Here is a 10,268-nt window from a genome sequence, read left to right on the forward strand (position 1 = left end):
AGCAGCATCCCTGTGGGAAGGAGGAGAAATGGAGTGAAACAGGGAAGAGCAATGCTGTGGCTTGCATGTGGTGCTGCTATCAGCCTGTATTCTGTTAGGCTGGGCATTAAAACAACAAAGATTTGATAGTTGAGGCAACATCTAAGTGCGGTTATTGGTGAATCCTCACGGGCAGAGAAACTCATCCAAAACCTTTCAGAAATGGCATTTTGTCCCTCAATCATGAGGCTGCATCAGACTTTTTCGTTTTAAAAACCCAACCCCAATCTTGAACAGTTTGGAGAAGGGGTGAAGCATTTGCAAACCTGTTATCTTGTTTCATTAAGAAAGCAGAAAAAGGGACTGTGTTTCGTTTGCCCCATGAGAAAGACTAGACCCACCTCAGTATGATGTCCCAGGAGCCCTGAATCCACCACCCCAGCTCTGATACAGGTTTGCTGGATCCCCAGCTCCCCACAACAACTCATTGAGTGAGATACTGAAGACTCAGAAGGGTTCCTTGGCAGCATGGGACAGAAAGTCCTGTCCTAGACAGCTAAAATAGGCTGAGCTGCCATTTCTGTCAGTAGTTTTGGCCTATTCCCCCAAGAATGGCAAATCACATTCAGACAGGAGGTTAGTGCACTTATCTTTTGTTATCTGCTCCAGCTCAAGTATTATTTTCTTGGTTTTCCCCACTCAAGGTCAGGAAGGCATTGGCAGGCTGCTTCTCACAACTGTGAGACTAAGAAATGAACTGTACATAATGTTATATAGATAACAGAATGCTGTTAGCTTTATTTGTGGGAATTCATAGAACCTCGGAGTGATTTGGTCTGGAAGGGAGCTTAAAGCTCCTCCAGCTCTAACCCCCTGCCATGGGCAGGGACATCATCCACTAGAGCAGGTTGCTCCAAGCCCCTGTGTCCAACCTGGCCTTGAACACTGCCAGGGATGGGGCAGCCACAGCTTCTCTGGGCACCCTGTGCCAGCGCCTCAGCACCCTCACAGGGAAGAGCTTCTGCCTCAGAGCTCATCTCAATCTTCCCTCTGGCAGGTTAAAGCCATTCCCCTTGGCCTGTCCCTACAGGCCCTTGTCCAAAGCCCCTCTCCAGGTTTCCTGGAGCCCCTTTAGGCACTGGAGCTGCTCTAAGGGCTCCCCTTCAGGAGCCTTCTCTTCTCCAGGCTGCCCCAGCCCAGCTCTCTCAGCCTGGCTCCAGAGCAGAGCTGCTCCAGAGCAGAGCTGCTCCAGCCCTCCCAGCATCTCCGTGGCCTCCTCTGGCCTCGCTCCAACAGCTCCACATCCCTCTTGTGTTGTTGCCTCAGAGCTAGAAGCAGGACTGCAAGGGGGGGTCTCCCCAGAGCAGAGTAGAAGGAGGAAAACAGGTGAGGAGGCAAAACCCAAAATAAATGATGAATGGATAATCCCAGCACTTCAGGTTTGGGTTTAGTGGTTCCCATTGGGGTGGCTGCTCTCCACTTTTCTGGTGCAACCCCACATTCTTACTTGTATCTCTGTAAGAGTTTGCACTTTATACATAACACAAATAGCCAGAAATGTTTTATATATATTTTAATTTCTAGGTTTTGGCTGCAGCTGCTTTTCCCTTCCACTAAAATAACATCTTTTGAGAACACACCAGCACCTGTACACAGAAATCTTTAACAGATCATCCAACTCTACGGCTAGGACCAAGTTCCCACCTTCTGCCATTGAGGAATAACCACTTCCTCATGGAATGAGCCCTGTGTGACACTCAAAGTCTTTCTGTACTGCACGGTGTGGTGCAGCTCTTGTCCTCTTCAGTTTATGGTTGGGGCAGAAAAGCAGCTTTTAAAATGCTTTCCCTAAGGTTTTATCATCATTAGATGGTGACACACACTTAGACAGCCTGAAGATAATGCCTAGAAATTCAGATCTACGGAAAATACATAGCTCAGGTATGTTCTTGTTGAGCTTTTTGCCCCAAATCAGTAAACTTACAAGCTTGAATGCTACGGGGTTTAATCTGGGTCTACATTTGAACCCTAAGCCTATGATCCTGCTTCCCCGCACACCACCAGATCCTTACCCAGCATCCTTATGCATCTTTCTGGGATCTACATACGAGGTGTGTGCATTATCCTAAGGCAGAAGGAAGAGCCATGACCTGTTTTCCTTCATTCTTCAGGTGGCTCCAATGCTACAGAAGGAATCAGCAGCTCATGGATGAGGTGAGACCAAGTAATGCAGCAGCTCTGTCAGGAAGCTTTTTGACCAGAGCAGGTGATGACGCTGTCCCAAAGGGCTTGTGCAAGGGGACAGCATCTGGGTTTATTTACTTCTTTGGTCCCGATGGATAAAATCCCTGAAGTAAACCTCAGCTGAGCAAAGAGGGGATCATTAGAGACTCCCAGCAGAGCCCAGAAGAGGCTTGGACCTGGGTCCTGCCCCCCATCTAATGGTGCAACACTCATTAACCTCAGTGCTGTTGTGGAGGGGGGAAGTTTTCATCTTTGCTGAGCCAGAAGTGGGAAAGACGCTGTATGAGTGGGCTAAGTAATGTTTAATGGGATGCCAGGGTTGGAATTTATTGTGCTGTTTGAACTGCGCAAGTCTAGAGCTTCACTTAAACCATAGTTTAAGGTACCTGAAAGCACCAAGTGCTGTAACCAAAGTCAAATGTGGACATAAATCCCTTTATCTCCCTTTGCATGTCCAATGGTTTTTACAGCTTAAAACCCCCCTGATCTCTCACATTGATCACTCTGTGCCCGGAGATCACCACTGCAACTGCACCCAGAGAGCCATGGAGGCAGAGGAGATGCACTTCCACCCCAAATGTATGAAGCACAATGTATACTTTAGCACGAGCCAAGTGTATGAACACCAAACCTTATTTCTGTGATCATACTTATGATTTTACTTAAGGTTCTTTGGAGAAATTATATTCATTTCAAGGGGTTTTTGTGGGCATCAATTGACAAAATGGCAGCAAACTTTAATGTTCCTGTAAGTCAATTAAAGGTACATGAAAGGGCAGTTCAATGTTGTTAAAATGTTTTGTGATCTGCCTCATTCCTTGAGCTATTTGTGGCATTATGACATCATAATGTACTACTGCTACTACTACAATGATGCTCAGGCCAGGAAGAAGCGGGCAGAGTCCAAGACTGTGTTTGCAGCTTCTATTTCCTGCTGCTGACTTCATTTACTTCCCTGCTATAAGCATTTTCCCACCTCCTACTTCCACCTATGATTACTTCTTTAATCATTCATCCCTCATCAAAACCCCATTTCACTGTTACCTTTCCACGTGGTCACAATGAAGGTGTTCAGAGATAAACCAGGAATATTGAATTAAGAAGCTCCTGTTAGGGCAAATTATGGATTGAAACATTTAAGGGAATACAAATCAGGAAAACCAATCCCAGTTTTTTGTCTTTAATATATTTTGAAATGAAATAACACAAGTAATGAAATCTGAGTAGATAAAATGCCTGAACCACTGTGACTATCAGGTGAGTATCAGTTAAGGATGACAGATCATGGCAACACCATAGGAAAATGTATTTAAATCCATTTTCACTGGTAGCTTTGTACATGTAATAAACATGTATCAAAAGACAAGTATCTTCATCATTTGAAACTCATAGTAGAGTTTATAAGTGTTTAGCCTACTATATAACATAGACTATTGCCTACTATATATCATATATATCATACCATATCAGTAGTACAACCTACTATGTGTTGTAGTAGCTTAGGGATAACTTACCCTGGTGATCAAGTGAATCTGGATGGAAGGAATTGGGTGCATGGAGGGGGAAGGTGGGAGGGAGAGGAAGTGGGATATGGTAGACAGTAAAACACCCCAGAAAAGCCAGGCTTTCACCTTAAAACCTCCTGGGAAAACTGCACTGAGGGCTTAGTCCAGGCTCCACTTCTGCATTAGAAAAGACAAACCAGCAACAGGACAAGTAGAAGTTCCTCAGAGCATCTAAGCAGGTTTTTCCAGCTGAAGGAAAAAAGTTTGTGGTTTGATGACAAGGATTCAGGGCTGAAAACTCACAGACAGAAGTCTTCTTAAATACTTAAATACACAGAACAAGTGATAAAACATCAACCCTCATGTTGATTTTAAGTTTTGATTTTCCCCCCCAGTGCTTTCCTGGCTGCAGATTCCACAAGTAACATGATGGGATAACACACGACACCACACCAGCTACCTGCCCTTGTTTGAAACATTGAGGCTTCCTCTTGCCAAAACATCTTAATTTTAAGGCTTGGAATTAAGATTAAGCCAAAACCTTGTGAAAACCCACCAGAACAGAGAAGCAGGTTTAAATTTTGGGTGCTCTGCTCCAGGTGCCCTTTTCCAGGCAGGATCCAACTCTACAGCTCCATGCACGGTGCCTGCTGCCACACTTGACTTTACATCTAAGAATCTGAAGTGGCTTAAAAATCCAGATGATTTTAGCAATGTTGATGGAATTCCCCTGGGAAACAAGCCCATCTTATAGAACCATAGATTAGTTAGGGTTGGAAAGGCCCTTAAGATCATCTACTTCCAACCCCCCATCATGGGCAGGGACGCCTCACCCTTGACAATGTCACCCAAGACTCTGTCCAAGCTGGCCTTGAACACTGCCAGGGATGGAGCATTTACCACTTCTTTGAGCAACCTGTAAAGAACTTCCTTATCTCCAAGCTGAACTTCCCCTGTTTCAATTTGAACCCATCACCCCTTGTCCTATCACTACAATCCCTGAGCTTTTTACTTTACAACTTGGCAGAGTTGCCCCACAGATTTTTGATGCCTACACAGCATCCAAAAGCTTAAAACTGGGATTTCCTGTATTCAGGCTTGTGCTTTATCTGTTTGCTCTTGGTTTTCCCTCTAAAAGTGGGATTTGTCTTTACCTGTACAACCTTCAGCAACAATGTTTAAGCCACATCCCCAGAGAATGAGAAACATGGTGTTTATGTATAAATTTTATTCCGAAAACAAACCCCAGCACATTGCTTGGACAAGGAACAGCCTATGCAAAACAGAGAATAAAATAAAACAAGAGGAGAAAGGAGCATTTTTTCTTAGCCTGAGACCTGTCTCTGTGTGTACAACAGGAAGGATGCATCATAGAATCAGGAAGGAAACAAGTTTCTATTCTAGGTTAATTGACATTTTTCTTCCTAAATATAAACCAGAAACTGGCAGCAAAATTCAGGTTGGGAGAGATGCAGCCTCAGCTCGTCCTCAGTTTACACACGAAGAGGGGGGCAGAATGTTGCTGGAATTGGGATTCCAACCTTATTTTAAACAAAGGAGGGAACCTGTACCCAGTCCTCATTAAAGTGAGAAGTTCACTTTGTTATTTCCAAGTTACTTTCCCAACCCCAACCTGTCTTCATTCACATCTAAGGTTTCTCCTTCAGCCTCTGCTGCTTTCACCTACCTCCTTCTGATGGATTGTGTCAGAAAACCTCCATCATTCGGACCCAGTTTGCTCTCTAAATGTTTAACTCTTTACCTCTTATACCACAAAGGGTGTTTATCACCATCACCTCCCTTTACCTCCACAGCCTGGGTATCACTTCCAGTCCTGGTGGCCTTATTAGAAGTCCCCGAATGATGAATGCTGTTGCTGAACTGCCATGTTCCTCACCCCTCCACTGCAGTTGTTTCAGCTCTCGTGCATTACTGCTGCTGCAGTGTCTGATTCACTAATCTAGCCTTGTCAGGAAGTGCTTTGCAGCATCCATCTTAGCACTAACACACAGGACAGAGAAATGACAGTTTGTTATTAGCCTACAATTCCTGGTTGAAGATAAAAACCAATCTCGGGGCGGGGGGTGTGATCAGCCACTCTGGCTATTTCCCCTTTTTGGTCTTTGAGGCCGTGGCGTTGTTGGTCTTGGCTTTCTTCTTTGCTGACCCCTTGGTCTCTGGTTCTTTGCGTTTGGCTGATGTGATGGAGCCTGTCACCTTGAAGAAGTCATCCAACCTGCCCTGCGTGCTGCCCTGACGGCTCTTGCTCAGCCTCTTCACCCCGTTACGGATACGTTCCTCATTGAACTGCTTCTCCCCACACATGAACTGAACAATCTGCTCCTCATCCGGCTCGGTCCACTTCAGCTCAACAGCGTCAGGGTTGACCACATCAGGCTCTAAAAAGAGCTTCTGGGCCTCTTTGTGCAACCAGTTCTCAGGCAGAGGGTACTTCTTGGTGTCTATCTGCTGAATGATCTTCTCGATGGTTTTGTGCTCCTTGATGAGCTCAACAGCACGCTTGGGCCCGATGCCGCGGATGCTCGCGCAGTAGTCACAGCCCAGGAGGATACACAGATCCACAAACTGCTCCCAGGTCAGCTCCATGTCCTGCAGAATACGGTTCAGGTGGAACTCCTGGATGGGCAGCTTCTTTGTCTCACTGGCAGTGAGATGCCTCATCAGCACAGGACTGCCAAAGGTCAGACAATCCATATCTTCTGTGGCAGCCGCATAGACCTTCCCAGCCTTCACCAAGGTAGCACAACTGGCTTCAGCCTCCCCTGGTGCCTCCACATAGGGGATACCCATCAGGGTTAGCAATTTCTTGCACTCATCATTGTGCTGCTGGGTCACCTTGACCAACCTCTTGCTGTACTTCTCAATGTTGTTCTCTTCTCCAGCCTCCTGAGCCTCCTGCAGGTGTTTCTCAGCCTCAGCCCGGCGCTCGGTTCTCTTTGCCAGCTCCCCCGACTTCAGCTGGGGGGGTTTGCCATCGAAAACATAAACTGGCTTGATGCCATTCTCCACCATGCGGATGGTCCTGTAGAACATGCCCATCAGGTGGCTCGTGGTCTCACCCTCCTCATTCTGAAGGACATCAGCTCCCTGCCGCACAGCGATCAGGAACTGGTAGATGCTCATGGAGGCATCTATAGCCACCTTCCGGCCGAAGTAAGACTTGATGTCATTCTCCCGGATGGCAGCAGGTGCCACGTCTGCAATAAGCTTGGCCAGGCCATGGATTCCCATCCTAGTAACAGGAAAAGAGACGCTGGGGTCAGGCTCTGCACACACATGGTGCCAGGGGGGAAACTGGGAGGTGGTGTGACACCCAGCAAGGGGGACCAAAGGGCTGTGGCTGCTTCCCCTGCAAACCACTACCCCACAGACTGGGACCTCCCGCCTCAGCTCATTACACCCCCTACCCACCATTACACCCCACCTCGGCCTCCCCAGCACACTATTACCCCCCTGCCTAGGACCGTCATCACCCCACCACCTACCTTAGCCTCTCCCAGCCCAGCCCCTCTCCCATCACACTTCAACCCCACCATTATAATGGTCTAAACCCCATTATCCACCTCGTTCCCACTTCCACCATTACCACCCTACTACTTCTCCTAGCCGCAGCCTCCCCATGCCTGCCATTAACCCCGTTCCCCCTCTTCACCACGCCATTATCTGCCTCCCTTCCATTATCCCCCTTGGCCTCTCTTAGCCCACCCTTCCCACCCCTCCTCCTCAGGGCTCGCCCTTATCCTCCTCTTCTGACCAAAGCCTCCCGCAGCCTCCCCATTAACCCCCCTTTCCACGGGGCCTCTCCCGGCCCAACCCGGACCCGCCTCAGCCTGCCCCAGCCACCACTGACCCCCTATTCCCTGCTCGGCCCCCCTCAGCCGCCATCACCCCCCTGTCCCCTCCTCACCCTGCCCCAGCCGCCATCACCCCCCGTCCCCTCCTCACCCTGCCCCAGCCGCCATCACCCCCCTGTCCCCTCCTCACCCTGCCCCAGCCGCCATCACCCCCCTGTCCCCTCCTCACCCTGCCCCAGCCGCCATTACCCCCCCGTCCCCTTCTCAGCCTCCCTCAGCCGCCATTACCCCCCGTCCCCCCTCAGCCTCCCTCAGCCGCCATTACTCCCCCGTCCCCCCTCAGCCTGCCCTAGCCGCCATTACCCCCCTGCCCCTCCTCAGCCTCCCTCAGCCGCCATTACTCCCCCGTCCCCCTCAGCCTGCCCTAGCCGCCATTACCCCCCTGCCCCTCCTCAGCCTCCCTCAGCCGCCATTACCCCCCTGCCCCTCCTCAGCCTCCCTCAGCCGCCATTACCCCCCCGTCCCCCCTCAGCCGCCATTACCCCCCGTCCCCTTCTCAGCCTGCCCCAGCCGCCATTACCCCCGCTCCCTCCTCAGCCTGCCCCAGCCGCCATTACCCCGCAGCTCTCTCCCGCCGCCACTCCCGCGCTCCGCCGCAAAGCCCGCCGGGGGCTGGCGGAGCCAATAACGAGCGGCTCCCGCCGTGCCCGCCCGCTGCCCCGGCATGCCCCGCTCCGCCTTCCGCTTCCTGTGGGTAGCGGCGGGGCTGGAGGCGACGTGTCCGTAACGGAGCGGAGCGGGGAGCGGGCCTGAGACCATGGTGAGGGCCGGGGCCGCGGTCGGGGGCCCGGGGTCGCGGTGAGGGACCGGGAGCCGCCTGCATGACCCCCTTTCCTAGGCCCATCATCACCGCCTTCCTCCCTCAGCCTCTCCCAGCTCAGCCCGTCTCCCCATCACCCCTCGCTCCCACTGTTATAACCATTTAAGCCCCATTAGCCCCATTCCCTGGTTCCCATTTGTCGTGGTTTAAGCCTAGCCGGTAGCTCACTCTTCTTCTTCTTCCTCCCTCCGCTCCCGGAGGAATGGGGACGAGAATCGAAAGAATGTAAATCCCACGGGTTGAGATAAGAGCAGTCCCGTAACTAAGGTATAATACAAAACCACTACTGCTACCACCAATAATAATAATGATAAGGGGAATAACAAGGGGAGAGGATACAATTGCTCACTACCTGCCGACTGATACGCAGCCCGACCCGAGCAGCGATCTGGACCTTCTGGGTAACTCCCCCCAGTTTATATACTGGGCATGATGTGCCATGGGGTGGAATACCCCTTTGGCCAGTTTGGGTCAGGGGTCCTGTCTCTGCTTCCTCCTGGCTTCCCCTCCTCTTTGGCAGAGCATGAGACTAAGAAAGTCCTTGATCGGAGTAAGCATTACTTAGCAACAACTAAAAACATCAGTATGTTACCAGCGTTGTTCTCAGGCTAAAGTCAAAACCACAGCACTGCACCAGCTACTAACAAGGAGAAAAATAACTGCCATAGCTGAACCCAGGACACCATTTCCACCATTGCCCCCAGCCTCTTACTTCTCCCCACTCACCTTTTGTCCCTGCAGGAGCTGGAGGCGATGAGCAGATACACCAGCCCGGTGAACCCCGCCGTGTTCCCGCACCTCACCGTGGTGCTGCTGGCCATTGGCATGTTCTTCACTGCCTGGTTCTTCGTGTATCCCCTAGCTGAGGGTGTGGTTATGGGTTGGGGGGGGTCAGGGAATGGACAGGGGGTCCTTTCACCCCACCTCTGTTATCACCTTAACCTCTGGACTGCAGCTACGAGGTGACTTCTACCAAGTACACACGGGATATCTACAAGGAACTGTTGATCTCGCTGGTGGCCTCGCTCTTCATGGGCTTTGGGGTCCTTTTCCTGCTGCTGTGGGTCGGTATCTACGTCTGAGGCACACACAGCAGAGCACTGGGACCACCTTGTGAACCCCTGCAGCTGTAAGCTCCTGAGGGCTTGGGTGGGGGGTGTCCAGAAACGTGGCTGATCTCTACAACAGCCTCAGGGACAGAGCTGGGATGTGCAAAGGGCTATGCCCTCCTTGCAGCAGCAGCCTCTGTCCCACCAACCTCCTTCATCTCCTCTTTGGTTCTAGGTGGGATGCTCCACAGAAGCTCTTTTTGTATTTCTTTTCTACTTCAACACCACATCCCATAGCAGACACGGGCTGTGCTCCCCTCGAGTGACTTGTACCAGTCCAACAAACCACCCCTGAATAAAACTGGCTCTGTGATGCCTCTGCCTTTGTACTCATGGTTTGTCTTTTAAATGATTGTGTGGTTTTCCAAACCACTTTGATCCTGGCACAAGATCCAGTTACCTTGGGATGGGCCTGATGGTTATTTGTGGATTTCCAAAGCTGTGTGTGCCCAGAAGTGTTTCAGTGCAGCAAGACTCTAGAAAATCAGTGTTTTCTGCTCTTTCCTACGCCTGTTTTTATATCCCTCATCCATCCCACCATCGTGTCCCCTCACCTTCTCTCTGTGGCTGTGCCCCTTCTCATCCTGAGCCAGTAGCTTTGTGGTCCCCACTCTTTAGCCAGGCTCCATAGGAGTGAGTTTATGGCCTATAACTATATTTTTATAGGTAGTTTTGAAACAGTTTTCAGAGCATTTAGGTCTGGAAAATCCCACCGATGAATGGCATGGGGGTTCCT

General features: G+C 50.4%; 2 protein-coding genes across 2 annotated transcripts; one reads left to right on the forward strand and one right to left on the reverse strand.

Moving 5' to 3' along the window:
* Nucleotides 1-4,936: 4,936 nt before the first annotated feature.
* On the reverse strand, nucleotides 4,937-8,241 carry FEN1 (flap structure-specific endonuclease 1). The gene is made up of 2 exons (XM_030483668.1): nucleotides 8,161-8,241; nucleotides 4,937-6,981 (listed from the first exon to the last, which is right to left on the reverse strand). The coding sequence occupies exon 2, from the start codon at nucleotides 6,978-6,980 to the stop codon at nucleotides 5,832-5,834; it is 1,149 nt and encodes a 382-aa protein (XP_030339528.1). The 5' UTR covers nucleotide 6,981; nucleotides 8,161-8,241; the 3' UTR covers nucleotides 4,937-5,831.
* A 28-nt stretch (nucleotides 8,242-8,269) lies between these two features.
* On the forward strand, nucleotides 8,270-9,861 carry TMEM258 (transmembrane protein 258). Its single transcript, XM_030483737.1, has 4 exons — nucleotides 8,270-8,363; nucleotides 9,165-9,274; nucleotides 9,379-9,552; nucleotides 9,708-9,861. Exons 1-3 carry the CDS (start codon nucleotides 8,361-8,363, stop codon nucleotides 9,503-9,505), a joined length of 240 nt encoding a protein of 79 aa, XP_030339597.1. The 5' UTR covers nucleotides 8,270-8,360; the 3' UTR covers nucleotides 9,506-9,552; nucleotides 9,708-9,861.
* The last annotated feature ends 407 nt before the right edge of the window (nucleotides 9,862-10,268 follow it).

This window comes from Strigops habroptila, chromosome 4, assembly GCF_004027225.2.
Source record: "Strigops habroptila isolate Jane chromosome 4, bStrHab1.2.pri, whole genome shotgun sequence".
NCBI lineage: Eukaryota > Metazoa > Chordata > Aves > Psittaciformes > Psittacidae > Strigops > Strigops habroptila.

Excerpts from the sequence above, each read along its gene's own strand:
- TMEM258 (XM_030483737.1), top strand. Across the intron at positions 9,275-9,378 it reads TTCACTGCCTGGTTCTTCGT|CTACGAGGTGACTTCTACCA; the intron begins GTATCCCCTAGC and ends TCTGGACTGCAG.
- FEN1 (XM_030483668.1), bottom strand. The coding sequence starts at position 6,980 with ATGGGAATCCATGGCCTGGCCAAGCTTATTGCAGACGTGGCACCTGCT.